Source organism: Dreissena polymorpha, chromosome 16, assembly GCF_020536995.1.
Source record: "Dreissena polymorpha isolate Duluth1 chromosome 16, UMN_Dpol_1.0, whole genome shotgun sequence".
In the NCBI taxonomy this organism is placed as follows: domain Eukaryota; kingdom Metazoa; phylum Mollusca; class Bivalvia; order Myida; family Dreissenidae; genus Dreissena; species Dreissena polymorpha.
In genome coordinates this window covers 38,447,347-38,462,721 of record NC_068370.1, presented here as the reverse complement: position 1 = coordinate 38,462,721, position 15,375 = coordinate 38,447,347, and the positions used below count along the sequence as shown (strand labels likewise).

At 34.4% G+C, this 15,375-nt stretch overlaps 1 protein-coding gene across 1 annotated transcript in view; it reads right to left on the bottom strand.

Annotated features, from left to right (window-relative positions):
• Nucleotides 1–3,603: 3,603 nt before the first annotated feature.
• Nucleotides 3,604–15,375, bottom strand: part of LOC127862618 (uncharacterized) — a 12,327-nt gene continuing 555 nt past the window's right edge. The window contains exons 2-11 of the mRNA XM_052401822.1: nucleotides 15,078–15,263; nucleotides 9,870–9,976; nucleotides 8,993–9,134; nucleotides 8,715–8,837; nucleotides 8,054–8,242; nucleotides 7,313–7,411; nucleotides 6,751–6,852; nucleotides 5,231–5,302; nucleotides 4,952–5,042; nucleotides 3,604–4,767 (exon numbers count right to left, since the gene is read on the bottom strand). Of these exons, the coding sequence (XP_052257782.1) occupies nucleotides 4,128–4,767; nucleotides 4,952–5,042; nucleotides 5,231–5,302; nucleotides 6,751–6,852; nucleotides 7,313–7,411; nucleotides 8,054–8,242; nucleotides 8,715–8,837; nucleotides 8,993–9,134; nucleotides 9,870–9,976; nucleotides 15,078–15,263 (1,751 nt within the window). The 3' untranslated portion in view covers nucleotides 3,604–4,127. The remainder of the gene's footprint in view (nucleotides 4,768–4,951; nucleotides 5,043–5,230; nucleotides 5,303–6,750; nucleotides 6,853–7,312; nucleotides 7,412–8,053; nucleotides 8,243–8,714; nucleotides 8,838–8,992; nucleotides 9,135–9,869; nucleotides 9,977–15,077; nucleotides 15,264–15,375) is intronic.

Genomic DNA, 15,375 nt, shown 5'->3' with positions numbered 1-15,375 from the left:
GCTTCTCCTGCTGCTGATACTGATGCTGCTGCTAATGCTGCTACTGCTTCTACTGCAGCTACTACTACTACTACAATAACTACTACTACTGCTACTGATGCTGCTACTGATGCTGCTGCTACTGATGCTGCTGATACTGCTGCTTCTGCTTCTACTGCAGCTACTACTACTACAACAACTACTAATACTGCTTCTGCTGCTGCTACTGCCTCAACTGCTGATAATGCTACTGCTGCTGCTGCTGCTTCTACTTTTTCTACTGCAGCTACTACTTCTACTACAACAACTACTGCTACTGCTGCTGTTGGTGGTGCTGCAACTGCTACTACACTGCTACTGCTACTATAAATTCTTCTGATTCAACTACTACTACAACTACTTTTACCACTACCACCAGTCCCACTACCACTACCACACTACTACCAGTATCACTAACACTACCGCTACTACTGCTACTACTACTTCTACTACTACAACTACTACTGCTACTACTACTACTACTACTACTACTACTACTACTACTACTACTACTACTACTACTACTGCTACTACTACTACTGCTACTCCTGCTACTTCTGCTACTGCTGCTACTGCTGCTACTGCTGCTACTGCTGCTGCTGCTACTACTGCTGCTGCTACTGCTTCTGCTGCTGCTACTGCTGCTGCTGCTGCTTCTGCTGCTTCTGCTACTGTTACTGCTGCTGCTGCTGTTATTGCTGCTTCTAGATGCCGCTATTTTTACCTAAGCTAAAAAAGTGACTATAACACCTTGCTTGCAGATGAAAAAATTACTCCCACACCGGTCGACACACGACATTCAAGCGACATTCTCTCGACGCTCTCTCGACGCGCGACAAATAAGTCGACAGTCAATCTTGACTGTTGACTGATTTGTCGCGCGTCGTATTGAGCGTCGAGAGAATGTCGTGTGTCGACCTAGTGATTTTAGGTCGACAGGCGACATTCTCGCGATATAACATATTGACTGTCGACTGATGTGTCGTGCGTCGAGAGAATGTCGCGAGAATGTCGAGTGTCGCGATCGAAGGTCGACACAAGACATTCTCGCGACATTTTCGCAACATTCTGTCGACGCTCAATACGACGCGCGACAAATCAGTCGACAGACAAGATTGTCTACGAATTTTTTTTTCTAAAACCAAGCGCGATGTGCGACACTCAAATATTGACTGTCGACTGATTTGTCGCTCGTCGAGAGAGCGTCGAGAGAATGTCGTGTGTCGACCTAGGGGTTTGTTAGGTCGACAAGCGACAATTGCGCGATATTGGCTCGATATATCGTATTGAGCGTCGAGAGAATGTTGTGCGTCGAGAGAATGTCGTGTGATTTTTAGGTCGACAGGCGACATTCTCGCGATATATCATATTGACTGTCGACTGATTTTTCGTGAGTCGAGAAAATGTCGCACAGACTAATCAGGAACGACGCTTTCCGCTGTTATGTCATTCTTCCTTTAAAGGAGGTCTCTTCAAAACGAAAGTCCAATGTATTCGGAATGTGTCGTCCTTGATTAGCCTGCGTGGACTGCACAGGCGCATGCATTAAGCACAGTTATAATCTTACTTCACGAATTACTTCTCCGAATTACTGAAAATATCAACTTAATTTATCACGGCAAACACCACGTTTTAAGTAAAGGGGGCTTAATTCATGTGCGAAAATTGTCATCCCAGATTTGCTTGTTTTCCGCTGTTTTGACATTTGCTTTTTAAAGGAGGTCTATTCTTTACGAAAAGCCAATGTATTCGGAATGTTTCGTCCTTGATTAGCCTGTGTGGACTGCACAGGCACATGCATTAAGCACTATTTTCACAACCGAAGCACAGAAAATGAACACAACATATGTGCTTAAATCAACAAGTCGACATGAAATATAGTAATTATGGTGAATCACGTCTTTACTTGAAATATTTCAATCTTAATTTCGAGATTATGACATCATACCATTATACGAATGTATGGAAGAAGTGTGACGAATAGTCCATTGATTTGTGTTTTTTCTCGCGTGACAACATAATCGATTGTAAAACAATTTTAATTTTAAGATCGGTTTGCAGACACGTTGATGTTGCGTGTAGAAAAGGGCGGTTCGTTTATTGAAGCTTCACTACGTTCTCTTACGAGTATACTCACACGCAAGTGTTCGGTTTAAGACTTGACACATTTTCATAATGCCGAATAATGTTAAAGTTGAATTGAAGATTGAATGCAATTGTCTTATTCTTCAAAACGTCTCTGTAAAATTCAAATTCCATGATGAGAAATTTCGCATTCTTCATGTGCAAGGAATATTCCAATAATGTATAATTAAATATATACCGGTAACACCTCAGAGATGTTGGTCCTTCTATATCAATATGACCGGTCTCAGTCTGTAAAATGCCATAAAGAAAAGAGTATATGGACCGGTCACTATTTTTGTATATGGACCGTTCGGGGTTACACGCCACTAAATTTGCACTGTGTGGAAGCGTTTTATTGTACAACGTAGTATTTTGCTGTTAGTAAGCAACCGAGAACATTGTATTCCAAATAGATTCACACCCAACGCGAAATTGCACAAAGGGGTAGGGGTAAGGGTTAGGGGTTAATTGATGTGCAATAGATAGTAATATCTATTTGGTATCTGTTATTTGTGTCGTATCTATAAGGAAAACAATGCCACCCGTAAACAACAATGACGTCTGCTGCCAGATTCGCTAAATCAACTGACGACGAATTAAACGAAATTTTAGACAATAGCGGATGTTCTGCAGGGCTACAAACTTCTGAGATTAAATCCTATATTAAGGTTCTAGACCATAATCAATCGTACAACACTGTACAATGGTACAGGGGACACTCTTCGGTGTAATATAACAAATAGTAAACTCAACTTCGATTCCAATGGCATTATAGTGACCAGCCAGGCAGCCTAAAACTGTATATGGACCTAAGCTTACGGCTTCGGTCCATATACGGTTTATGGCTGCCTGGCTGGTCACTTTAATGCCATAAGGACCTCAGTGGGGTTTACTATTTCTTAAATATAATTATTTAGATATTCTGAATAAACACCTATGAAATTCTTAGACATTCGCTGTAGATAAATTATTGCGTTCAACATGTCCAGAAATGCTTATTTCTTAGCTCTATTAAGCCCATCGAAAACGCACACACAAGCATTTATCAACGCGACGCCATAAAGACTTCATTATCAAGCGACTTAAACAACTTTTAGCACGCTTCCTTTAAAGACTCTAAGTTAAATAGGACATCATAATTAATGTGAACATCATAACGACGTCATGATTAAATGTATGCGCGCTCCTAACTTACATTAAGAGTTGTTCAAATTGCTAAAATAGTGTATTACGTTTGCGAATTTACAGTGTTATAATACTTTAAGAAAGTAAATAATTGACTATATAGAGCAGGATGTTTTGTTCTTGAGAATGTTACGTTTTCATTTTGAGTGTTGTCGATTGTATTACCAAATCACATATAAACTCTTGAGGTACAGCCAAACGTTACACGACACAATTGTATATCTTCCCCTACACAGTCATATAGACATGTAATCAGAAAACATAGTCACGTGATATGCTTACTTGATTTTTAATGTGCCAACTACAAAAAAGCAAATATGAAGACCACCTGTCTATTGGGGGGTAATGAGTTTGATCACGACTCTTGGAATGTTCTCAAGATTTTCCCTCAGCGGACTCGAGAATGCCTCCTTGAACATTTACGTAGGCGTTGCATTCAATTGAGCAACAATAGACATTATAAAAGAAAGATGTAGAATATACACTGTACATAACACATATAAGAAATAAATATCACCACTTACCAAAGAACAATTAATATTTTCCTGATCGAAATTTAAGGGATAATTGTGCTTCATAATTCAAAAATAGAATCACACAAATATATAATTTTTAAAACAATATTCAACTCATCCAAAAGTATTGGGCGTGCACACATATTATTTTATAACACAAAGATAAACTTAACTTTACTACAAGACAGGTTTTGTCTTAAATAATTACACTACTTTTTAAATGATTTTTATCAGCCATGTCTATAAAAGTCAATATACAATGGTATTATAATTCAATACATTTCAGCAATCTTTGGACACGTGCGCATAACCTGACATATCTTCTGTTTCAAATCTGAACTCAGCCTGCTGTGTGACATCATAATCGGTAATGACGTAATCACGCAAGTCATTTCCACTTGCATGTAATTTGTTTCTGTTAAAGTTTACTTGATTGTAGGCACTTGCGTCGCCTCGAAAGCCTTTTGTGACGGCCAACACAGCTGCTGTTGTGTTGTATTCGTCACTTGTTTCTATGCCAACGGTCTGATCTTGTCTAACAGTTCCCAAATGGTCATAGTCAGTGTGGTGATCTACACTCATTTTGTTATATATGTTGTCAGGACTCCTTGTAACCCGTTGAGCCGCCTTAACAACACGTGTGTAGTTGTAAATAGCAGGGGCATTTATCCCATCATCAAATTGTTCTTGTTTATCATTTGCTACAAAAGTATGGTCTCCTTCCGGTTCATTCGTATCGCATACGTCATTATAATGTTCAGAATTATCGAACGCTTCGGTAGTTTTATATACACATTTCTCTAGTACAAAGAAGTTGTGAACCTCACCATTGACATCACTTGACTCTTGATTAGATGTTTTATCATCAAGTTTATCAGAGGCTTTGTTGGCACTTCTGTTTTTGATGCACGGAAGCAATCTCCTGAATAGTTTAAAAAAAGAATAATGGTGATTATACGTGGAATTCATGTCATAACTGATTACACAGTTATTGATAAAGTTTATTAATATTTTGAAGTGTATATTCATGGATACTATATAGGCACAAATAGTAATACACGAAACTTTTTTAACGCCAAACACAGTTGGTATCATTAATATATTACCTTCTCTTGAGCAGTATAAGAACAATGGTTACACTCAAAATAACAATGACTCCAATCGGCACAGTGATGCCTATAGTTACCGCGGATGTGCCTGTAATTTAAAAGTATAGTATACATTCGGTTGCAAAAGGATTTGGAATCTAAACACAATCTATTGATTCTTATATAAACAACGCGTACAAACAGATTGAAGAAAAGAATCCTCGTGTATCTTGTTAAAAAATAGGCAGCAAAAGTTGTATGGATATAAATGTTATAATTAATTATTGTCAAGAATACTTTTGGACAGCATTTGATTCGCCTCATCTTGGAGAAGTGTGGGTGATTCATTTGTCTGCCGTGTTGTTTGCTCTAAGGTTGTGGTATCTGGAACAGATAGATTGTCTATAAAGTATTGTATTTAAGAGGCGGTCTGAATACACAGAAATTTCATATAGATAAACAGTTCTGGTAGTGATGCCTTTCTGTACATTTTCCATATATTATGCCAGAATTAATGTACAACTCTACACCAAAAAATTGACTTTTCTCACCGATTATTAATAAATCGATATATCCTTTATGGGCAACCGTTAATTACACTACCATGTTTAGACAATTTTTGAAAACGGCAATGGATGATCATGGTAAGTTTCGATCTTTATAATTAAATGCCTAAGAAACGGCGACCAATACATAATTAAATAATTGACCTCAGCACATACACATGCTCTTTTAATATATTTAATGATATAGGAATAAGAACATGTAATAAAAAGGTAAAATATAGAAGATACAATTATTTCTGCTGTTGTGTGATTAAAGACAAATGGCAAAAATTGTCTATTAAATACATTCCGATACACGCAGTACGACATTTATCATAAATCATGATTTAAGGTTGGGTCTCCACCTGGGAACGGTTATGCAGACCAATTAGGGTTTAAACCGGTTGAAGAGATTTCAAACCTCTAATTTAGCCCAAAATTGAAAACAACATACGCATGTAAATAAACTATAACCACATAGAATCGTTGTTGAAATTAAATTGCAACAAAAGATAATAATAATTAAATGTAATTAATATTAAATTAATCAATGGTTCTTGTACACCAGAGCAACATAATAAAAACTTGTTGAGGCATGATGAGATAAAATAGATACAAGTATCCGTAAAGACCCTACTTCAAAGCAAGATTTCAGGACTTAGCGTCATGTAATAATTATTCAAGATAATCGTTTTAAGATGTAGAAATATAGGGTGTAAAAGCCCTATTTCTTGAAATAGAAAGTATGCGTTATGTTCAAACTTGATATAATTCACATCGAAAGTATATTAAAAAAGCGCTCGTGTTCCATCTGTCCATAATGGCACATCCGTGAAAAGTAATGTCTATAAGGATAAAGCCATTGTGGACAGCTGTCACCCTTGCGCCTTTTATCAACATATAAATAATTAGACGTCACTTACTGAACAAAGACCATCTCATATCGTTGTTCCAATTAGAAAAGAAAAATAATTCTACATAATTACTATTTAATCATTTTATGTCAATGTTACCACAGATCAACAGAATGAAAGCATTATGGAGCATCATATGATGATGATGAAATAAAATAGATACAAGTTTCAGTTAAGTCCCTAGACGATATAATCCACATCGAACGTGTATTAAAATAGCGCTCGTGTTTCATCTGTCCCTAATGACACACTTGACAAATACTGTCTCTAAGGATGTAGCCATTATGGACAGCTGTCGAGTCATTGCTTTACTGAACACAGAAAAGACAAAAAAGACACCAAGCACGTGTCATTCTACCTTCTATGTATTGCGGGTCTGTATATATCTCTTCCGACGATGACGTTTGTTCGGTTATGTATGTTGAAAGTCCTTGGCTCTTTCGGTGTGTCGTCGACACGTCTAAAAGCATTGTGTTGGAACAATGTACCATATTGCTCAGTGTTTGTAAGAAGATGACCATTATTGTACAGAACAAACATATTTTTATTAAACTATTATTTTACATGTTTGAAAAACTGAAACTCCTGATAAAGATGATATTTGCCTTTAATTGCTAACTGCCGTCATTGCATATGTTACCAGTTGTGTTGAAATAGGGAATTATGCAGTTAAATTAGACCTTCATATATTTGTATGCCTATAAGGGATAATGTGTGTCAAAATGCGTACTCTCGGAACATGCAATTACGCATGACAATATTTTATTATTTCCTGAAAAGGCAAGTTTTGTGCCGCAACAAAACGTTATTTTCGTACTAGAAGAGTTTTTGTCAGAAGACGAACAATATTATACAGAAAAAAATACAAAAATGTAGTTTTGATGTCACGTTGTATTTATAAAATGTACTTGTGTAGTTACATTCGCAAAGAGAGCGTCGTGTACCGCTTTCTGTGAAATTCACCCTGCCATCAGGTGACATATAGGCATACTGGATGTGGTTGGCTTCATGGCGTAAACCTGGAAAATAGCGCTGATCACATACTGTTAATATTTGTGAATGCAATTATTTCGATACTAACGTTGCGTTCATCGCCTTTAAAGATATGTTTTCATATGCATGCGTAGCAGATATGCAAAAACTAGATAGCAAATCATTCTTATTAATTATGCAAGGAATGTTAGTCTGTACTACAAGTCATCAAATCTCAGAAAATTTGTTTTTGAAAATTTAATACAAATTTTAATTTCATATTCAACGTAATCTTCTAAAATTAACCATGACGTATGCATATCTGTTTTACCATCAAAGTAACAAGTACCTATTGACTAAATAATAAAAATCTGATACGGCCGAATTGGTGGTAATATATTTTATTGCAACATCGATTAGGATAATGGCACTGATTTGACACATTTTTATTCCAACTATTGCGATAAACATTCGTCTGCATCTTTTCATGAACAAGAGTAGCTCGTAATATGTGTTTGATACTTATATTTTGATGCTTTACGTATAACATATTTGACTAATGAAAACACAACATTAGTATTATATTCTTTACGTCATTTTCGAAAATTTCAGATTTTCATAAATGTGAACAAACCAAACATTTGAGTTAGTGTTTCGTCATAGTAGCGTCGTACATTTGATTTCGTTACCTTGAATATTTGCCTTTACGACAAAAGATGCCCGTATATAGCTTGTCCAGTGATCTTGGATATCGGCGTTGCTGAAGTTAGCATTATGTATACTCTCAAGTGTTGCTGGTAATCCTTGATCAAAGCAAACTATGTTGGCTTGATACCAATCGCGATAGGCCTTCAGTGATATTGCAGTCCATGTTTTATCTAGTGCAAAATGTTAAAAATTGTTTACATTACATACGTATTATTTATTTTTAGAGAAGAAATACATTATTAATTCTTCCGACATACAACCGTTTTTATATACAAACAGAAAGTGAATAAGTGTGTTCTACTCTGAAAAAAGTCAATCGTCGGATTACAACAAAATAGTTCTGGAAATTCCAAGACATTGTTAAGTATTATGCATGTGCATAATAATTGAACAAAAAATCATATGTTTTCATTATACACCGCACATAACTACCACACAAAAGTACATCAAATGATGTATTTCAGTAAATATATAATTAGTTTAAGTTAAATTATATTGCCTTTAATGTGTATTTATAAGCACGTTCCAATTATTCAATTACTGCAAGATTAGAGCAGTATGCGGTCAATTATTTCTTAATTAGATTGCATATGTTCGACTTTTGTGCTAGCCGAATAGTTCTTGTGTAAACTAGATACATACTTATAACATTACGGCACAACACCCTGTTGAAATAATTACATCCCTTCCATGAAAAGTTTTGTGGCGGTGTAAGCACCAGGCAATGGTCATTATTTGGAAGTGAATCACCGAAGATTGATATCTCTATAATAAAGAAAAAAACACGTCCGTCTTCATACCGTTTCCGTCATGTAGAAAAAAACAATCGTTGTCATTTATCAAAATTAATATGTTATAAGTGTACTTGTTCCAAATACAAAACATCAAGGACACATAACTTGGTTGTAGTGTACATTTACCATTTGCATTTCTTATATACACTGAGAAGTAATTGCTTTGTTGTTTTCCACAAACTAATTGAGGATTTCCACAGGTGTCGGTGCATGCCTTCTCGTTCACATGGTAAGCTAATTGGTGGTCACACCAACATCGGATTTGTGTCAGGAAAAAGGGAATACATGTAATGCACTGAACAAGTAATTAAGATAATTATTAATAATCAATCTTCGAACTTTTCAACGCAATAGTAATTTAATTGATTATTGTTGTTATAATATAGATACTTAGTACTGAGTCTTTAGGTTTGTTAACGTTATTACAGAGATTGGCGCAATTTGATTATGTAAAACTTAAAGCATTAAAGGGGCCTTTTCACGTTTGGGTAAATTGATAAAATTGAAAAAAGTTGTTTCAGATTCGCAAAGTTTTGTTTTAGTTATGATTTTTGTGAGGAAACAGTAATACTGAACATTTACCATGCTCTTAAATAACTATTATATGCATCTTGTGACGATTTAAAAACCCGAAAATTATAAAGCGTTGCAACGCGAAACGAATGAATTATTTGAAGTGTTCTGTTGTTGTCGTTATATTCTGTGAAACTACAAGAATTGCTTATATAAAGTATAAAATACATCAGGCATTGTATCCGGAAGGATGGTCGAGTGGTCTAAGTGGGTACTACTTTTACTCCAGGACTCCAGGGGTCAGTGGTTCGAGCCCTGCTGAGAGTTACCTTTTTTCTTTTTTTAATTTTATTATTGATGTTTAACTGGTTTTTTAATATCTAATGTTTACATTTATCAATATAAAGCATTTTTTGACAAACTTCAAAACATGCCAAAATCTGTGAAAATGCCCCTTTAACGATTAATCCAAAAATACCGCCATAAATACATCAGATTTTTGAATTCCGAAGGCACCTCTGCAGGCCAAATAACATTCGCCAGCATTATTCACGAACATGATCTTGTCTGACACAATTTGGAGAACATCAGCACAACCTGTTACAAATATATTTAAATTTATTTATACACAGATTAACTGTTTTAAATCGTTATTACACAAGAAAACAGGCTAAATATAATAAGGAGCTAAATATAACGCGCTTTCACTGCAACACTGAGGCATATACTATTAAAGGCGAATTGTGACCGGGATTCAATATAAAGAGCAAGTCATACGTTTTACAAATTATCAATGAGAAGCGTTACAGACGCTTCTTATTTTACCTATTGATGATTTATGAAAAACGGACCAATATTTCTAAAAATTTCTTAAGCATATTGTTTTGATGATTGTGTTTTAACCTACCGTAACTTGTAGGGTTTTTAAGCACATCTGTCTGCTTTATATTTTTATAAGGAGGTAGGAGGGCATATAGCATTTGAATTGTCAGTCCGTCCGTTCGTCCGTTCGAAAACTTTAACATTGGTTATAACTTTTGCAATATTGATGATAGCAACTTGATATTTGGCGTGCATGTATCTCATGAAGCTGCACATTTTGAGTGGTGAAAGGTCAAGGTCAAGGTCATCCTTTATGGTCAAAGGTAAAACAACAAATCAAAGGGAAGTAACAAACTTTAAAGGGAGATAATTTATATTTATCATTTGGCAGGTACAGATCATTTCCAAAAGGGAAGTTATATATAAAATATATAACTTCCCTTGTGAAATGATCCGTACCTGCCAAATGATATAATCCAAAGGGATATAATACACCATTTTTAAATCAAAGCGGCTAATGGCTAATTTAAAAGCTTCGAAAATAATTATCTAAAAGATGAAAAAAGAATATGAATTTCTATTTTGTTTAGAAATGGCAACTCTTATCGTGGTTTTCGCGTATTTTGAATAGGATTTATTGCATTACTCTTAACTTACTCATAAGTCAACTTGTTATACTGAAAATTGGAAAATTTATAACAAAGCAAATGAGCAACTAATTGATGGTTTTATGCAGAATCTGTTATTTTCTCAGGATAAAACACAATATAAGGTTTTTAACGAAAGCTGTCGTTTGATTGTTTGTTTGGTTTAACTTTTTTGATAAGGGTTTAATTGTGTTGCTTATGATTTAATAGTGAGTAAACACAATTATTAACGTTCCTAAACTGGTCCGTTTAATGTGCTTGATGTTCGGGTTTTGCGTTATAAAAACAACAACTTTTTATGATGATATGTGTGGTTCAAGTCATTTGTATACGTTCCGTAAATATCAAACGATTTACTACGATAAACGGTCATACTTTCTACTAATTCAACATGATGGTTTGGGGTCATATTATGCTTGGTTTGATCATGAGCGGCAGCGGAGGCTTAAGATTATTTAGGTATTCCCCAAGAGAAATTTAAGAGACAAAAACGATTTGTTTTAATGATATGCTAGTTTCTTTTGAATAAGTGGGATTTGTCTGTAAAAACAAACAATTAAGATATTGTGTTTGCACATACGTAATGTGAATTTAAACGTTATTTAATTGTGCATATTTTAAGAAAATAAGATACTATATTCATATATAGAACAGCTATAGAGACTTGTCCTGTAAGCTTGATTGAACCATGTTTTTGTTTTGCAGAGATAACATCTAATTTACTAAATATTTTTATACTAGTTTATTTTGTACATAATTTTATCATTCCTTTAATGTGTTAAGCACGGGTATTAATTTATTTAAAATGTGATTTTGTTCTGTTTGGTGGTCCTACATATATTGTTTTTGTACCTGCGGGGTTTGTGTCAATATTGATGCGTATGTAAGTGGTGATAACAATACTGTTGAAACATTGTGGAAGAAACGTGTAGGTAGAAAAGAGTTTCCACTGCAAGTCGGTTGTGCCAACACTGTTATGAAAGGCGGATGATCGGCTTTGTTAAATTAAGATTATTTAGGTGCTTAAGTGTCATACATTATTTGCATCTGAAAGAGATTCATTATACTTATAACAAAACAGTACACGTGAGTTATGTTTATTGTTAAGCCATTTTGGCGATTGTGTTCAGTTTACCGTTATGAGTTTTTTTTTCATTTTTGGAGGCAAGTTGGTCTGATTTGTAACAGCCAGTTGGATTGTGTGGTCAGTTGACCGTTTTCTACACCAGTTGGTCTGATGTATACGAGCCAGTTGTCTTGTATGGTCAGTTGACCGATACATGTAGTCCTTAAACGCTTATTGACATTGCACTTACAAATGTTTGCACATTTAGTTTTTCAGTATCTAGACAGTTTGAATGGTGTAATTAATATTGGAGAAAATAGCAGTAACGGGACAGCTCGAAAGGTATAATTTGTCTTTGTATAAAAAATTTATGAAGAAAGATATTTTAAATGATTAATGATTTAATGGATGATTTTGGTATTAATGCTGGCGATTATGTTGATGTTGCTTCTGATGATAAGAAGGTTTTGACAGTATTTTGAGTGTAGATAATAATACATTTACTCATAACTATGAGTAAATAAAATTATTTTCTTTTTGATGAATCGTGTTGATAATGTTCATGTTATATTTAGAAGAGACAGTACTGTTATGGTTTAGCGCATAAAATGCACGAGTTTTTCTTTTTGGGCGTTTATGATAATGCAAAAAGTCCTTTTGTAGGCAAATAAAAATAAATTATGCATCAATACGGGTTTACTTTTGGAATGTTTTGTTTGTTGTGCTAAGTCCATAATTTGAGAGTTAGCCAGCCGACCCAGTAACTGTGGCGTTGTATTTGATTGAGTGTATTAAGGCTTGTCAAAAGTAGTAAATCAAAACTTAATTTGAGTTCCTATTCCATAAACGGGTTCATTCTATTTCCATGGAAACTAAACCTTGTCTGGATCAATAGCTTAAATTATGTCTGCCTGGGTGCATTCGGCAAATGACAAGCCGGAAGTTTTAATTTTAAGAGAAGGAAATACAATATACAAAACAAACGAATGCAGAGACTTCCTCTTTTCAACAATTTGAAAGGTATGTGTGTGTTAGATATTGCATTTTCGTTTATTTAATACGTTTTAGACCAGTTTATATTTGTAATCTTTAAGATTGTTTAAAAATTGATTTCCAATAATAAGCTTATTAGTTGTTTTCAAAAATTTAATAGTTTTACGAAAAAGTTAAGGCTTCTGTGTTTTATTTCTTTTTTATATGGACCCAATTCCTTTTTGTGCTGGTGATTTATCAATAAGGGCTACTAACGAGGTTATGTATAGATTGTGTCTAAGGCATGTTAAATGGAAGAGTGTGTCCAATAGCGAAGGTTATTTTAAAGATTTTGAAATACAGAATATAAATTTTACTAAATTAAGTTTTGTGAGAAAAGTCATTATTAATGTACGAGAACAGTAATTTGTATGATGTGTTTTGGTAGCACATGTAAAAAACGTAATAAATTATTATTATAAAAAAGATTTAGAAAATGTGTGTTATTTTCATTAAGCTATTTTTTCGTAAGTTTTGTGTGTTTGTTTTGGTCAGTGGATCATTTTGTTTAAGGCCGTTTGGCTGATGTGGAAAGCCAATTGGTGTGTGTTGTCAGTTTCCAGTTTTTTGAAGGCCAGTAAGCCTGATGTGTTAAAGCCAGTTGGTTTGTGTTTGTTCTCAGTTGACCGTTTTTGTTTATGTTTGAAGGCGAGTTGAAGAAAGCTAATTGACTGTTTTGATCAGTTGACTCGACATTGAATTAAAATAAATCTTTTCAGTAACCAGACATGATGTGTGAAAAGCAGTTAAGTTGACTGAAATTTAAAATGCATGTCGACATTGACATTTAAATGCTTGATAGTTTCTATTTTAGTAACCGGAAAGTTCAAATGGTATATTAAATAGTATAGAGCATTAAAAGTATGATTTTCAGGTCATGTTATTATTATTACTATTTTTTATATTACAATTTTTTTCTTCTTCTTTTCTTTTTTTCTTCTTTTTCGTCTTCTTCTTTTTCTTCTAATTATTATAAATTGTGTTTTTTATATTAGATTATCTCTCTGTTTATTATGTTTTGTTTTATTTGAGTTGTAAGTTGAACGTTTTTAGAAAGCCAGTTTGCCTTTTGTGTAAAATCAAGTTGGCTTGTCGGGTCAGTTTACCGTTTTGTAGGCCTGTTGACCTGATGTGGATAACCTAGTTGGCTTGCGTCGTCAGTTGGCCGTTTGTTCAGGGCCAGTGTGCCAGATGCCGATAAGCTAGTCTGCGTGTGAGGTCAATTCACCGAATTTAGTTAAAACGCAAAATTTTATTGCTTTTACAAATGTTTGAAACTTGATTTTGTCAGTAATAGCCCAGTTCGACAGGTATATTAGACCGTGAAGAACTTCAAAATATAGGAATAATTTTCAAGTTTATTATTTTTATTAATAATTTTTGTTTTCTTTGTTTTATTCAAAAGCCCTGTTACGAGTTGAACATGGCAGTAAAGACACGACCTTTAACCTTTTGTAGCCTACAAGAACTTTAATGAAACCGAATTCGGTATGTATCAACATTCAATCTACATTCAGCCGATATTATATGTTCTTGATGAGATAAACTCACCAAACTGTCATCGAAGCAATGAGTTGACAAATATCATACGTAGAAACCAGAAATGCATATTTATGTATTCACCTACGATTGAGATTAACTGTTTAAACACAAAAGCGTAACTTGGAGACTTTAATCGAATAGTGATATAATTCAAATAGAACTTATATGATATATTGAATATGATTACTGCATATTCCAAAGTTAACGAGTTCCGTTCATTTATAATCGAGCAACTATGGAAAAATGTAAGTAATTGGTTGTAAGTGCCTTTTAGCATAGTCTGCATTAACGTTGTATACGCTTTCTATTCAAAATGTGTTTTCGGGAAAATATTTCTTTGTATCGCCTACATAGATTCGCAATACATTACTACTTTGCGGTTGCACAATCCCGCAATACTTGCAACACAATTTAAAAATATATAAAAGAAAAGCATGTATAATTTTTGAGTCGCTGTTTAACGTAATTTCATAAAATATGAGACGTTTTGGTTTGCAATATAGAATGTTTCGCTTCAAGGTGTACTGGTTACATTTGTTAGACTTACAAATTGTTTATACTATATGCATACTATCGATAATCAATTTACCGAAATATTGAAACACAAATGTTGCCTCGATATATCCGATCCAGACTTCATCATGGATATCTATTTGCAGGCTTGATTTCTCAACACTCCAGCCAGTTTCGTCCGCATGAACCAGGCTTGGAACGCTAAGTGTGCAAGGGGTTTCGTTCCAGAATGTTCGAACATTGTTCACTGTGAAATGTTCACCTGAAAAAACCATGGTTTTGAAGAAGTTACAGTGACTGTGCAATTTCAACTCAAAGAAATTCAAACAAATCCGTTATAAACTAATTTGTAGTCGTTGATCAACATTCTGAAC